At 27.6% G+C, this 17,466-nt stretch overlaps 1 protein-coding gene across 2 annotated transcripts in view; it reads right to left on the bottom strand.

Annotated features, from left to right (window-relative positions):
* LOC111029625 (MAGUK p55 subfamily member 5) overlaps nt 1-17,210 on the bottom strand; it is a 60,815-nt gene extending 43,605 nt beyond the window's left edge. The window contains exons 1-4 of one of the 2 annotated variants that reach the window (XM_022308707.1): nt 16,843-17,210; nt 12,462-12,710; nt 11,708-11,817; nt 11,565-11,616 (exon numbers count right to left, since the gene is read on the bottom strand). In XM_022308707.1, coding sequence (XP_022164399.1) covers nt 11,565-11,616; nt 11,708-11,817; nt 12,462-12,525 — 226 coding nt within the window. In that variant the 5' untranslated portion in view covers nt 12,526-12,710; nt 16,843-17,210. Of the gene's footprint in view, nt 1-10,197; nt 10,387-11,564; nt 11,617-11,707; nt 11,818-12,461; nt 12,711-16,842 lie in introns of those variants that run through there. The other variant, XM_022308708.1, reaches the window with a different exon arrangement.
* Between the last annotated feature and the right edge of the window lie 256 nt (nt 17,211-17,466).

Here is a 17,466-nt window from a genome sequence, read left to right as displayed (position 1 = left end):
AGTGGCGTATTGACGGGGGTGCATGGGGTCCGTACCCCTCCCATTAACTCGTATCTCATACATGTTAAATTTTAGGGTGTTTACCAGTTGCCCCCCAAGGCAATTATCGCGATTTTAAAAATATACCAGTTGCCCTCAATCAAATGTACCAGTTGCCCCCAATTGAATGTACCAGTTACCCTCACATGTTAATATATACACAATGCAATATATAGCTCGTAAAATATAGAGGAGGTAAATAAACAAATCATAAATAAAATATAAAATTCAAAATTTTAATAATTTGTCAACATAACATGTAATTTTAGATGCGTCTGAGTGGATATAATCATCAAAAACGTATGAATTGTTATTTAGTATGTTAAAAGAAAAATGCTCTGGCTTTGAACTTGAATTCAATCCGTCAATTATTATATCCGATAAAATAAATATAAAAACAAAAATATTAGCAGATTAGATTTTGTAAAATCGGTTAGTAATTATTATAACAAAACATAATACTTTTGAATTTTATACTATTTATATGTTGATAAATTATTATATTTTGTACTATTTTATATTAACAAATTATTATCATTTTGAATTTTATATTTTATTTATGATTTGTATATTTACCTCCCTTATTTTACGAGCTATATATTGTATTTGTGTATATATTAACATGTGAGGGCAACTAGTACATTTGGTTGAGGGCAACTGGTACTTTTTCCTCTAGGTAGTTTGGGGGGATTTGGTATAAAAAAAGGTACTTTTGGGGGCAACTGGTACATGCCCAAATTTTGTGTTATTACATGATGAAGGAAAACAAATTTTATAAAACATAGGTTGTTTTTGTTATCAATTTACAATGCCAGTATCTACAGGCCTACAGCTACTCCCAAAATATGTTTTTCAACCTTAAAATGGTTGAAAATTTATCTTAGATCCACTATGAATGAAGTTATTTAGGACATATTTATTACAAAATTGTTTTGTATTTAGGATAGGCTAAATGAACTAGCATCGATGTCTATTCATCGGAACATACCTATCCCTCAATGTGGATGCAATCCATAATAAAATGGAGCTAAGTCCTAGGCGGTTAGATATTGTTTTGTAATCTCACAGTAAAATGTTATTTAATTATAATAAATAATTAACAGTCCTTAAGTTCTCCTGTATTTTTATAACACATAAATATAAATTTTAAATTGTTGTAATCATGAAAAACTAACCAGTAACTAGTTTATTGTTTATTCTTATTTATTAGTTTATTAGTAAGCTGCTTACATAATTAGTTAGTTTATCATGGTTTTATTATAATTATAAAGTTTATGATACAAATATATAATATAAAAAATAATACAAAACTCAAAAATTTAACATGGACTTATATTTAATATGGTATATGTATTTAATAAAGGGAATTGGGGGTGTGGGTGGCAAAGCCAAATTATTTTATACCCGAATTATCTGGGCCCTCCCCATGACAAATTCCTAAATACGCCACTAGATAGGTCGTATATATGTGTAGTTATTTATAATTGTATGTATATATATATATATATTAATACTATTGTTAATCAATATAAATAATTATTTTAAAACATTTACAAAAACGTTTGATCTCGCTTTTTTCTATGTATATAATATGTGTATACGAAATATTGAACAACTTTTTTAGAGTATCTTGATCTAGTAACTTATATCACTTATCAGTCTTATACTCTTATGAATTCTTAAAGTATCAAGTGTCTCGTACATCTTGATGCCTACCAAAACAATAGTAGGTAGGTACCTATCTCGTATCGTTTTGTATATACAAAGATACTCTTTACAGTCTGCGGTATAAATATCTTATCCAACCCAGTTGGTACCTGCTAGTACAGGCTACGCATAGAAAGAGGAAATATAATAACACAGCTACGTGACAACCGTACCTATATAGTTTTGTAATATACAGCTCGTACAGATATAATATAGTCTTAGTTGGATAGCACGGACTGCGTATCGTAGTCGCGGCTCGACCGGAGGAGGAAGACGCGGCACGATGGACCGAAAAAACGCGCTTTGCTGGATGTCAAGGGCAACCGGTCGCGCGCATACATAATAAAATAATATGGCAACATCGCATTACGTGAGCTCTGCCGCCATGCAGGACTCTGACAATAATAATAATAATATATTATATTGTTCCTTGAATCTTAATACGCACACACACTCACACACACGATCGTATATATTGTTCTTTCGTGATTTGGATTTCCGTCGCGCAGCATTATCAGCTACATAGCTATAATGACTATACCTACTACAGAGGACGCGTGAATTTTCAAGGTCTCAAAGGGGAGTTTATTAGAAAACATTAGAATTGCGGTGAGTTTTTTGGTGGTGGGGGGGATGGTTGGTGGGAGTGAAACTACTGCTGGCCGACGTCCAAAATAACGGTCGTCTTATAGTGTGTACCTAGGTCGAGGGTTGTACGCTGCACAACGATGGTGCTCCTAAAAGCACCGATGCCAATATATCCAGTAAAGCTATATAATACGACGTCACCGTTAAGCCGTTCGTAACTCAAGTACCAACCAGCTACAACCAAAACTTTTTTTTTCTAAATTGTCTTGTATACATAGTATCCGTCGATCTGCTCGGTGGTATAATACCTTATGTCTGACAGTATGGTGTTAAAAATACATTAAAGTGCTGGAAACGACTGTAAATACGTGTACGAGTATAACATTATGAATATTACATATAATATGCACCTGTACCTATATAGGAACGCCGGAAATATTAAATCACAGCAGGGTATGCCTAATCATAAAAATACCTATACAAGCATATACCTAGTATATTATATTATGACTTTATTACAATATTAGGTACAACCATAACAATAATTTCTGCAATATAATATATAATACCTATAGGTACACCGCATACGCAATATTTCATAAAAAAAAATGTTATTTTAAGGAATATTTCTTTTGGCATATATATTACAAATTTTTTTACACAACAAATATTATAATAACGTTTGCGTAATAAGTATTTGATTGGTTTACAGTTTACACTACCCGTGTTTCTAAAAAAAAAAATACAGAGTAATAATGACAATTCAGAAAACTGCGTATTACATGTAGGTACCTGCGCGTTATTTATCGCCACAATTCGTAATAATTTAAAAATTAAAATTAAAAACGTGTTTCCGAGGAGAGTTGAATGTACAATATTATGTATATCATACTCAATATCAGATCAATAACTATTTATGAAAAGAACGATTTAAGCAATAAAAAGAACACTTATTATATTGTAAAAATAGAAAGTATTGATAAATTATATAAAAAATTTTTTTTGAAATAGGTAGGTATTTATTAAAACTAAAAGTATTTTAAAACAATTATATTAAACATTTTTGATTTGATTTTCGCAGTAGAAAATTAAATCATCAAATCCGGAAACCAAATTTAAATAGCGAATATCGATGAATCCAATTAATAAGGAATATGATGTTTTTTTCATCAAAGTTTATCGACTATCCAATTTATAGTTTTAAAGCACTTATTCATTATTTATTATATAGGTATTACAAAATATATTCTGTTCTTATGCATATGTATAAAAAAATTGAATATAAATAAGTTACCCTATCGTTTTAGATTTGATTGAATACAAAACTGTTAACTGCTATTTCATAAATCTATATATATTTTTTGAGCTAACATAAAATAATCATTTGAAATATTTTTGTTTTTGAACTTAGAGACTACAATACATATAATAAATAAATTAAAACTAAAAAGTATATTTTATACATATAATATACATATTACATATTATTATGTAAGTGTTATGGTTGATTTCCTATAATAATGACTCCTATATAGTTATATATTAGCTCATAATTGACGGAGCATGAGTTATTTTAAGACCTGCAGAATACCCCAGTGAATATTTAAATAATAATTCATATTTAATAATATATAAATAAAAAAAATTATGATATCATAAATATTTATTATATTTGAATTAATATTAAAATATTAAGAATTAATTTGTACAATAAAAACACTTTTAGTTGTTGACCAACAATTTTCAAGTCAAATACTTATCTGCAATAATAACAATAAAATAACCGAATTCTTTCACAAAGGATAAAAGTACAAGAAAAAATAATACTCTAACGGATAATTGGCTAAGCGATTGGCTTCGGTCGAGGCCATCGAATTTTGTCCTATGTGCAGTTACTGTCGGTTACTGCGACAGTCTAACGTTTCTTTCGAGAGGAAGAAAATCGGTTGACAACGTGCAAACTCGCACAAATTTTAAATAAATAAATCAATCGCATGGTGCGATTAAGACTGCATTATAAGTACTGCTACTGCGAGTGTCTGGTTACTTGCCTTCGAATTATTATTTATATAACATGTGTTTTATACATAATAATTTAATTTTTAATTATTCGTTTGCTGAATATTAACATGAAGATAATTTAATTTTCTAATAAAATATATACCATACTGCTATACTTTAATGTGTACCATACAATATTTAACTATTCATCAACGAACAAACTAAACGCGTTTCACTAAGAAAACGATATTTATCATTAATCAATAGTCTATTCTGTACAGTCATTACTTACTGCTGATATTGTATCATGAATATGAATTAATGACGGTGCAATGGATAATGGTGCCCACTATAAATGTATTCAACAACTATAAATCGTATTAAAAGGTCATAGGACGCCAAACGAATTGACAATTTTTATAGTTTTTACTTAAATGTTCAAAATATGTGTAGTCATTAAAATGAATAATATTGATACAAAATAAATAAATTTTACATTACCTACCTAGGTCTAGGTCCTACCTACTTACAAAAAAAATTGCGTGCAAGTTAAACATGAAAAATAATATTATTTTTCTATCCTTCAAAAATATTCTTGAGCACGCCAAGCTTAGAAACTTAATTAGATCATTACATGTAGATTGCAGATATGCATGAAAACTACAAACAAATCGATGAAAAATGGAAATGTTAGTTTCTATCTTTTTCAAGAATATATTCACTCTATAAAATATACAAAAAATGTGTGCAAGAAAATGGTACTACTCATTTTTTGTAATCATTAGTAACAGAAGTTTAAAAAATATTAGTACAATGTATAAAAATCTAACATGCGTTGTGAGTCTGGTAGAAATACTTTCAGCTTTTATACGATTGAAACATCCAAAACTATGACAATAAATTGAATTCAAAATTTAAATATTATTTGACAATTCATAGATAGTAATATTGATTGTAATTTGTAAATTCAAAATTATAACATTTGTAAGTTTTTTAACTACGAGTAGAAAATATTCAAGATAGTTCATAAGTATAGTTAAAATAGACTCAAGCACCAAACAAAACAAATATTTTTTGACCTAATTCGAATTCCGACCATAACTTAAAAGTTTATGTGGTTAGTACTTAGTTGTTTAAACTTTTGAAATCATAACACTATTATAACAACATTTTATTTTTCTAAAAATATTTAAAAAAATTAATTTTTGATAAGCTAAAGAACTATAATAATAATTGTACACTTCGGTTAGCCATGAAACAAAATTATAATGCATATATAGCTTTATTTTTCACTGACTATAAATATGTACACATAAAATATTGAAAATAGTTAAAAATGTTTTTAAAAATAAAGTATGAATTTGTTAAAACTTAATGACGTTATTTTAATTTAATGATATTCTAAAAAAATAAGAAGCGATTATCAGGAACACTTATATGTTATTCACATAATTTTAAATTAATTAATAGATTGTATCATACAGTATAAATATTATAAATATATTTTTTTTTTTTTCCTTTATTATTAAATACACAATCTGTACCTCGTGAGTACAACAAGAGTATTAGCTAAAATATAAAAAAACAAAATAACATGAATAACATGATAAAAGCAGCCACCCAGTGATGACACTTATAAATTGAGATTATACATTAAGTTTTCTCATAGAAACATCTATCATCTATATATATATATTATATATATATATTTTTTTTTTTTTTTTATTATAAATATAAATATAAAATTAAATCATTATCAAGTATCTATATAATTTATAAATAAAAAACTGTTTCACCTGGCAAAGATTCACTTAGATCTAGTAAAGAAACCAAATGTTTACAAGTAAAAAATATAATGGCTTATAATGTGCAATACCGAAGTTTAAAAAAAAAGTTTTTGGACAGACAAATTTCTTATATTGTTTTAGTGAAAATTTAGTTTCTTAACTTTAGCTATAGCCTTCCCGGTACTATCCCTTGCCATTTTTCTAAATGGTTTTGTAATCAAGCAGCAACCAACAACAATACCGTTGAGTGTTGTGATCACTTTTAAGTTACTTTAATTCAGTATTTAAAATTAAAATAGATTTAAGATTAAAAGTTCTAATTTCATATTTTATTTATTTATTTTATTATATTATTCTTATTAAATTGCCTATATTGAATTCCTCAAAAAGCTGGTGTACTTATAGTATCATATGAATGATACAGAAAACAGAATATAACCTTTTGAGTTTAGAAAATTATTTTTATGTAAGCTAAAATTGATTAGATATTTATAACTTACATAGTTATATTATGAAATAAACTATAATAATACTGTTCATGGAAATTCTTTCTTACTAAACAATCATATAATAATATGTAATCCGGAAGCTTTTGAAAGCTTTAGGGTTTGTTGTCTTCAGTCTTTACTCATTGTAAATCTGTTTACATTGGCTTTTTTACATACACCTACGCTCTTAATCGATATTTTTTTATATCAGGACTCCAAAATCTCTTAAGAAGCAAGTGAAACTATATTTATACATATATGTAATATATTTATACAAATAATCTTATGTACGGACATCCATCGAGTAATTTTTCCTGGGGCAAACTCGTTTTATTCACCACTGTTGACTGTTCGTTTGAGATTCGAGGTTAACAACAGCACCAAAGGCAAACTCGAATGACCGGTTTCACGTATTCATTTCTCTCACCATGTCTCTCTCATTTTATACATTTATCTGCCAGTACGTATCATATATAGGAATTAGGTATACATAGTTACACATATATATATTATATTCAGTATACTGATATACAAATAAACCATTTTATAATATGAAAAAACTACTACCAAACTACTGTAAACGCTTAAACACCAACGATTGCTCTGAGACCGGAACAACTTTAACATTTCCACCGTTGAATGTGTACAATATACGTTTATTGTATCATAAAATAACGATACATTGTATCATATACGGCTATACGGTGTACAACTGTACACATATTCAAAGCGATTAGTATGGTTTGTTAAAACGATGCCGTTATACCATGGTTTATATCTATAATATTATCGGAGGTATAAAATATAAGACTTTGTATGTCTAAAACAATATTACACTTTAAAATGAAAAGAGAGTAAATTAGTAGTTTTTTAGAAATATTGTTTTAGTAAATATTATACGGGGATGATAATTAAATATGTAGATTCATAATAATGATAAAAAAATATATATTGATACAAAATTATCTTCTTTTGTCATACAATTTTTATTTTAGTCTAATTTATTTTATTTTTAACTTCATTCTAGTTTTCTTTTAGCAATTACTTAACGGTCAATTATAAAAATGTATGTGAAAAAGCATAATATTAAACATGGATGTATACTAATTACTATAGAGAACACATTGTGAAATGTAATATTTGTATGTACAATTAATGAAAAGTTCGATCATAGTGTAGGTAATCGTTTTTCTAGTATTTGAACTTAAAGCAGGGAAGATAATATGTACGTCAATTTAAGCGTCCTACTTCTGCAGAATATCATCTGTTTGACAATATTATTAAAATATTGTGTACACTGTACAGTATACATAGTTTTTCACCGGCCGGAAGCCGGATATCCGTATGAACACTCACAATATATAAGTGTGGGGAGAATCGATGGCATTTCCTTGGCAACCAGGTATAATCAAAACATCCGAAATCCACTCCCTCCAAATAGCGTTATTAAAAACTGGATATGGACGACGTCTAAATACATATAAGACTCTCAGTCACGTGTCGGTGAATTTCCTATCCTATTATTGCGGTCAGTGGTTTACTGACCATTAAATGATGTATATGTATGTTGAAGATTATTGAACTTAAATAACAAACTGTATATAGTTAATTATCACATGTAAAAATATAATATGATATTTGGAAATAAATTGTTTGTTTCTAAACTCGATTTCATTTAAAGACGTGTTTTCAAAACTACTCACTAATTTTAAACTAGAACTATTTCTATCATAGTTATTTATTATTGTAATAAAATCCCCTGTTATGAATAATTAGAGAAGATATTATATAAATTATTATTAAGTTATGCTGCATTGTTCGTATTCCTTACAACGACATTAAGAATTTTTGTTATAAGTTATGTTTATGTCACACTTTAGATTTATATTAAGTTTGTATAAATCGATGTTTTTTTATAGAACAATTTAATTTTCAGTTTTATTAAACTTTAGTTTCAGTAGTCAGAACATATAGGTATATAACCATCATAATATGAATCTTTTCAAAGTATTGACGTCATCGAGGCCAAGGCAACATTATTTTACCTTAGTATACGTACTGTAGGTACCTTACCAATGTAAATCTAAATAAATTAACCCGGTGCATATAAGTAGATGTTTTGAGCACTAAACTTAGAAAAAAAAATAAAACCCGATAATAACATATAATGGAAACCAAGGTTTTACACAATGTACATATCAATAGAAGTACAAGTTTGATAGGTACCATTGTACTCTTTGTACATCTTTAATTTAAACCAACAGACAAGTTAAATTTGAATTATTTTAATAACATTTTTAAAACTTGATAATAATTAATGTTCTATAGATAATATTTTATTTCAAGGCTCCACTTTACTAAATACTTTACTAAATAAGAGAGCACATCAGTAAAAATGTGAACTCTGTCTACACATGTATAAATGTATTATAGTAAGCCCCTCACTCTGTATTTCAATCATTGTTTCTTGTGATTAAATTATTTAAATCTCTAACAATATCCCATATATATAATCCCCTACATTGCCCATTATAATAAATACAGAAAATAATATTTAAAAGCTGGTTTTAATGTTTTAATTTTCAAGAAAGTAATCAGTACCTGCCTATTTATTTTTAGCTATTTATAATTATTAATAACTTTCTTAATAAAAGTATAAAAAAAAATCTTTCGGCAAACCACATACTATAATGTAAATCTTTATAATTGTAATGATGCCTTAATTTCAACAATGTAATCACAATTAGGGAAGTACAGAAAGAGATTATAATAATATTATTACGTGTGTATAAAATAGAGAAAAGTATTATTACACTTAAGAAACAAATGTAATATTGCTTAAATATACTATAAAATATAATATTATAAGACTCTCTACACAAATAATAATTTTATCCAAAAAATAAAAATTATGATTGTAAGTCAATAGTTTCATTGTAATTTGAAACTATGAAACAGTATGCTAACTGTGAATAAGCAAAAAAATTGTATTATTATTAGGTAGGCATGTAAATCTAATTTAATATTTAAAAAAAACCTAATTAAAATAATTATTAATCATTCCATAAGAATTATATCAGCAACAGCATTTTTGAAGTAAAACTGTTTTCAATATCTAATGCGCTTTTTCAAAAAAATCCATATTTTACCAAAAATATATTTATAAGAAAATTATTCATTTTTCTATTGTAAAAAATGTTAAGTAAATTTCTAAGATCACAAAATTATTTGACAGAAAAACGTAATGCTTTTATTATTCATTAGTATAAATTGAATAATTTAAAAGATGTTTGTCTGTACTTTTTATACATAAAAAAATATTTTCACGATTAGCCTTTTACATTAAAAACAAATCTAATGGCGTTTTATTAAAACAGGTTAGACCTTTTTTATGCTATCTCTATAAGCCAAATTGGTTCTCAAGTGCAGCCCTTTTATTTATAATATGTACATATTTAATTAATACTTGTGATAACGAAACTTGGGTTTTTTTTAATTACTATGGGTCACACAAGTGAAGTGCTCTTATGTTTAACATTACACTCAAAATAATATAAATTATGTATCCATGTACTTGTAGTACTTACTTTATATACATATATATAAATTAGAAAAGCCAAAGTATAAAATCCAATCCACACAGCCCGAAAAAAATTGTATACAAATTTTACACAGTCACTAAATAATACGAAACTCCATCAAAAAAACGCGAACTCCGAAACGTTAGCGGCACAAGTAAAAAACACAGTGTAACTAGGTAGACTAACAACACAGACCTGTTATTGGTGTTACCTGACGTACCTGTTGTGATCACTCGAGGTCGCTAACCGACTACAAACGACAGTCGTCGACCACAGACGATGTAGAAATTCCCATAAAAACACCATCATGGTGATGAGTATAGAGGTGAGAGAGTTATTTCATTTTTTACACTTACTCTCAGAGACTTTTAAGGAAATTAGAGAATTTACAAAACAAGAGTGAAAGTATATTGTATTGAAGAAGAACCTGGACATTTTAGAATGTTCATATATCTTCAAAGAATATAAGCACCTTTTTTTTTTTGGTACAGTCGTGAGGTGAAAAAATGTAAAAGAGTTCATGACGATGTTTTATAATAGTCGATTATTGGAAAAGCGGTTAAAGGTATCTAAAGATTCAAGAATCCTTTTGTAAAGCCTAGAATTTTTATTATAAAGCTGGTGTCTTACGAGAATTATCATACCTTCTGTACGCCAACTCACGCGTGGCGCCCACACAACCTTTTTTTATAATAATTATTATCTTTTTTACTATTTTTTTCCTCTTCTATCTTCTGACTTTTAAATACATTAAAACGTAGTAGATAGTACCTTTTATTATTAATATTTTGTACTAATTGTTATCTATTTAGTATTTTCCAAAAGTTAAAAAAAATTGAATTCTGTTAACAACAAGTTTTAGTAGACATACGTCAGGGAAACTTTAAACTAATAAAAAAAACAACAAGAATTCTCTATTTTAAAATAGGGAAGTGAAATAAACTACATGCCTACTCCATACTTTTTAAATTATTATATTTCCCATTGCTCGGAAAATTATACTAACACGTTTACACTGTCAACTGTGTTGATAAATAAGTAATAATACACCATATATACTGCAGTGCACATCCCAACAAAAATAACGAAGACACTGAGTATATGTCATAAACATAATATATATAAGCTTATACAGGACGGGCGTCATGTTTTCAGTTTTTTTTTATATAGACCAACGTAGCCTGCACGAGGAAACGGTAAAACATAATATATTATGCAGTCTGTCAGTCTAACTGTTTAGCCCATTCTGTAAAGTGCGTTCGGGCAATTAAATACTTCAGCAAACAAATGAAAGTGTCCAAATACTTAGAATATAAATATAATATATATAGTAAGTACAGGTAGTTATATTTATATTAAATGAATGTACATACCTTTTTTTACTCGAGGTTTTAAATTCATGCATATGGTTCTTGTAACAATACACTGTAACAACATTTTTATATTTTAGTATACTTTTAATAATTATTATTATTGAGTAATAATTACGATATTTTAAATTTGTTTAATAACTCACCTGATAGAGATAAGATAGCAAATCATCACGAGTCATTTCTGCAATTTGCTGTCCATTAATTGCGAATATTTCATCACCGGTTTCGAAATCTGCGCGGTCGACTTTTGAGCCTTAACCAATCAATTAGGTTTTAAAAATATAAATAAATACTGTCTAGCTATTATACTATACACTTAATATAAAATTATTTTAATTTTTGACTGATGTAAAATATTTTTTGAATTTATATTGAGTACTTGTATGTTAGTTATAAATATATTTATTTCAGAACATAATATATTAATATTAGATATTCATATTTATTTTGACAGCATAATTAGCAATATAGCTAATTATTTTAATTTTAAAAACTATATAAAATAGCATAGGATTTAACATTATATTATAGTGATTATGGATTATTCTAACTTATATTTTGATATGCAAAACAAAATATAAGCACTCACTACTCACTCACAAGCTACTCTGACAGCTATAGTACCTAGCACTCAAAATCGTTTTCTGAATGTGATAAATAAGGAATTGTCAATACTTTAAAACAGTTAATAATGTTACAACAATTCTACCTTGCAATGGTAAGATAAAGACGATTGCCTAAAAGGTTTATATAAACTTAAATGCATCGCATCAGATTAATTAGTTTTTAATATTAATTATGGAACCATAGAAAACATTTAGGGTTTAGACACATTTTCTCTTAATCCGTCCACATTAAATAAATGTTTGTAAAATAAAACAGGGATGGCTTACTCACCTAAAAGCTTAGCTTTATTATCTTCAGTTTCCTTGAGTATTAGTACGTATCCACTGAGATCCATGATGTGAATTATAATAATATCAGGTCAATATGTGTTAAACACAACCCTGATAGTAAAAAAGTTATTATAAATTGGAGTTCTTCCTCCTCTTCGTTGTCGCTGTCGCTTTCACAATCTGAATCAGAATTCTCAGCCATATTGGTCGTAGCTTGAAGCTATTCGGAGCATAGCCTACTAAATTATTCCTGAAACAAAATATTAATTGTTCATTACCATTTGAGTTATAATTATTTAATTAATTCAAGTACACAGATTAAAGACGAGTCCTTAAACAAATATTGTATAGTATAACTTAATGTCTTAAGCTCCCACTATCGTTTATTTCTGTATAAATATTAAGTCCTTAAAAGATGTAGGTGTACAATCGATTCTCTAATTTGACAACTATTCTCTTACATTCTTACACTTTGAAACTAGCACAATATAAATATTTAATGCATCGAGTTTCCAAGACTATTGCAGTTTCTATATTGTAATAAATATGAATTTAATTCATTCCTTGTGTATATAAATTACTTGTAATTTAAAATCTTTAAAAGTTTACAAGACGAAAATTATCAACAAATAATTGGCGTGAACTATATACAGAGTGATTTACCAAGTAAGCGCACACCCATTTCTCATTTAATAATGAATTTATTCAAATTCTGATTTTTAGGATTTTTAAACATTCTAAAATACCATATTTTAAAAGTTTTTTGTTTTTTTTCTTGTGAAGGAGGAGAATTTTTTTCCTTTTTGGAAAATGAAGATACAGACTTCTGTTTTTCAAATGATAACCTCCCTTTCCTACTGTAAAGTATCTAACGGATAATTTCATTTTGATGTCAAAATAAAATTTAAACGAGTAATTTTTGAGTTACTTAACTGTGTGTATTATGGATGATAGTTTCATGATAATAATGGGTTTGGTTTGGAAGATACGGGAGCTAAGGGGAGTTGAAAATGTTATCAATTTATATTAATCTATCAACATTTAAAAAATTTAAAAATGTTCGAAGTATAAAAGAATACTAAATCCAAATATCCAATCAAAGCCGTATTTAGGGGGAGCAATGGGAACATTTGCCCTGGGCGGCCAAATATTGATCTATTTAGGGGTGGCCGGGCCACTAGCGGTAACTCGGTGCAGTATTGTTTCAATAAATATTTTATTTTTGGAAAAAATTTGTATTATGACTCGACCCTTGTGAACTTAACAGTGCAACGATAATGGATAAGTGCTAGTTGTAATTTTAACATAACCATAGTTGTAGATAGACAACCATGACTTAACCATAAAGAATTATAACTAAAATGTGTTAATAAAAATCAAAAAAGTGGACCTATTTTTTGGTTGGGGGACGTAAAATTATGGTTGACCCAGGGTGCAAAAATTGTAAATACGGCCCTGTATCCAATCATACATATGTTATATATTTTTGTAAAACCATTTGTAAGGACATAACCTTTTATAATCATTTTCATAATTGAATAACCACTCTTTATTTTACAAACCGTTAACCACAGAAAAATTAAGATTAAACAAGGGAGAAAGGGTATCATTTTAAAAACAGAAGTTTCTAAACATCTAAACATGTAAAATATTTATAATTCTTTCTTCATTGATTAGTTATTAATAGTTAATCTAAATTACGATTATTACTTATTAATTATTACTTACAAGTTACAGGTAAATATTTTTAATCAGTTTTAGTCTATACTCTATAGGTACTCTATCCTACACTTCAAATTATTAATGTAAATTAATTTTGAATTACAATTTCTGAATTACAGTATTTCTTAAAATTGTTGAATCATCAACATTTTTTGCGATTTATTCAAATTTCAAGTGACTCTTCAACCACTTTAAAATAAATATCATTTGTAACTTTTATGTGTAGGGTTTTTAATTTGTATTAATATTTATGCCATTTTGTGAGTATTTTAAACCATTTAGTCTAGAATTACTACCTATATACAAGAATATTAAACCACAATGTGAAATTATTTATTACCTATATTATAAAACCTACATTCATTAAAGTAGAATATATTTTAAAAATTTGTATTCGCAAAACTAAAACTAACTATAAAATGAAATTCAATTATCCCAAATAATCTTTTTTAATGCTATTACTAATTAATATAAGCAATAAATAACTACCTACTTGAAGTTACATAAAAACGGCTTTAGTTGATAAAGAGATAATAGCAATGGCCTGGCACATGAAAACTTTTAAAAATATTGTAAAATATTAAGAACAATATGAGTATTTTAAAGAGAACATAGATTACATTTTGATTAATGGTCCCGAAAAGAGCAATTTGTTTAATGCATACAATGATTACAACCACAATTAGAAGGCATGTGGGAGGTAATCCTGCCAAAAGGTGCTAAATATCATCTTGACGCTCATTCCGAATGGTGCCTATTACAGTTATTTCCATTTAACAGTTTAAGTTGCCCTTTAAGAACACGAATAGGTATCTACATTTTTATACATGTTTTATATTAAAAGTCGTAAAATATGTTAATTTTAATGTTAAAATACAAAATAATCCATCATAAACAAAAAATTCCAACTTTTGATTGTTAATTTAATTTTTTTTAGTTTCATTAATGAAATGGACATTTTAACAACTTTAATCACGTGGATATATATAAATAACCTATATCACATAAATTATAAATACTCATTATGGATTTCAATGATTTCATAAAATAAGGTACTGTGGTAAAACTACATTTTAATAAATATAGTTTACATTTTAACAACTTAGTATTCATATTTCACAATTGAAAATTGTTTAGCATACCTAGTACCTACTGATTCAAATATCTTCATAGAATACGAGTGTATGACCTACCTTAATATAAAAATAAGAAACTTTGTTTCTTTCGTGTTTATGCAAATCAAATATGTCTATAAATTATTCAAAAATAGAAACAGTACGAGCCACGAGGTTTAAGAACAAAAACTTATATACCTATTGCAACCACAAACTACCCCGAAAAGTTGAGGGTAACAAACCAGCTACATGGATCAAAAGTACGAGTCTGCACGTCGTCCTATTCTATATATCATTAAATAGTTTAAGCTCACCATAATATCTATTACTTTGCCTGTATCGTTAAATATAACAAACAAGAATGTATTAACTTATACCTAAGTTATAGGTATCTACTATTTTCTGGGCTGAACGCGGAGATCCATTTAACATAAAACCCTCATTATTTCAAAAAGCACTAAAATTTTGAAAATATTTCTTTTACATAATTTTAAGTCGTTATAAAACAATATTTTATACTATTTTTTTTTGTTCTAATTTTGTTTTATAGTTTTTACTCTTGAGTGACAACATACATTTTTATTTTATATTCCGGAGAAAAATATTATTCGGAGTATTTCGAATTTTCGATCTATAATAATTTCGGTCAAGTAGCTTATGAATTATAAGTATTTAAAATATAGATGAGCGGATTAGTGAACCAACATTTTGTGGGGTTTGAATTTTAATTTGAATACCTCAACGGCCAAAATGTTCAAAAAAATTATCTGTTGAATAATTTACAGAAGAAAAGGGGCGTTCTCATTTGAAAAACAGAAGTTTATATACACACAGGATACTGATCCTTAAGTTGTACAAAAATACAAAGAATTTTAAATATAGATTTTAAGTATATGTTTATAAATTGCAAAAATCAGAATAAGAAAAAATTCATTATTAAAGGAAAAATGGGAGTGAGCCTGCGTGCATAGAATGATCGCAATGAATAATATTTAGTATTACATACATATATTTAAATTATGCTTAGGTATTTGACGGACTATTGTAAAATATTCGAATAAATGATTTTAAATAAGAAATTGTAATGTGTTTATTTGTTTTTTTATTAATGTGAAAATTACATTTAAATATTTGATGATACAGATACCTAAAAATATTTGGTAGGTCCCATGAATCATGAAACAATCCATCACTCATAATTACGTTTTTAGTATTTTGGGGCCAGATTTAAAAACAATTTTTTTTAAGAATTGCATTTTACAATGATATATATAATTCAATAACTGATCAATACATATGATTTGTAGAATACTAAATAAATATAGTATTTTGTATGTTATATATAACATATCCCGCATAGGTAGTTATAAAGACTATATTTTGTTTGCATAATATATATTAAGAAGATTCACGAAGAAGATGATGATGAGAAAAAATTGAAATCGATGATAATACACCGAACACTAAATGTAAAAATAATGTTCGAATACTAAACACAAAAATAAAGTATACTTTAAGCTTACAAGACTTTGATCATTAACTTACTTGACCCGGAGAATCCCAGTGCGGCGGTAGATAGTTTAATATTATATTATGTTATTAAAATAAAAATATGTAATTGTATAATATACCAATAATTTAACAATAATATGATGACGACGACTATGACGTATAATTACTCCGATATCCGAACGCGCTCTCAAAAACTACAACGCTTTGACGAACTGTACCCTACGACGACCGTCTTGTTGGCGATATATCGTTATTATCATGTATACATTTAATATATTATAGGAATCGATGTGTCGCGAATGATAAAAAAGAAGGAGCGTTATGATCACATGATATAATTATATTATAGTATTATATTTTATTATATTTTTTATAGTGGTGTGTGCATAGGCTTATAAGTTATAATTATTAATATAACAATAATAATAATAATAATTATTATTATTACTAAATTCGTCAACGAGGTCCGTCCGTCCGTCCGTACGCTACGGCCCGCGCACTCACCGAAACACAGACACGCGAGCGCGCGCACGCACGCACACACACACAAACACACACAAGCGCACTCGTACCTCTAAAATATTATCTCCGGAGAGGTATTGCCGGGAGAACGACGACGGCGGCGGCGGCGGCGGCGACGACGACTACGAGACGGCA

Source organism: Myzus persicae, unplaced genomic scaffold, assembly GCF_001856785.1.
Source record: "Myzus persicae strain clone G006 unplaced genomic scaffold, MPER_G0061.0, whole genome shotgun sequence".
NCBI classification, from domain to species: domain Eukaryota; kingdom Metazoa; phylum Arthropoda; class Insecta; order Hemiptera; family Aphididae; genus Myzus; species Myzus persicae.
Note: the sequence above shows the minus strand (reverse complement) of the source record. Positions and strands in the feature narration are given on the sequence as shown.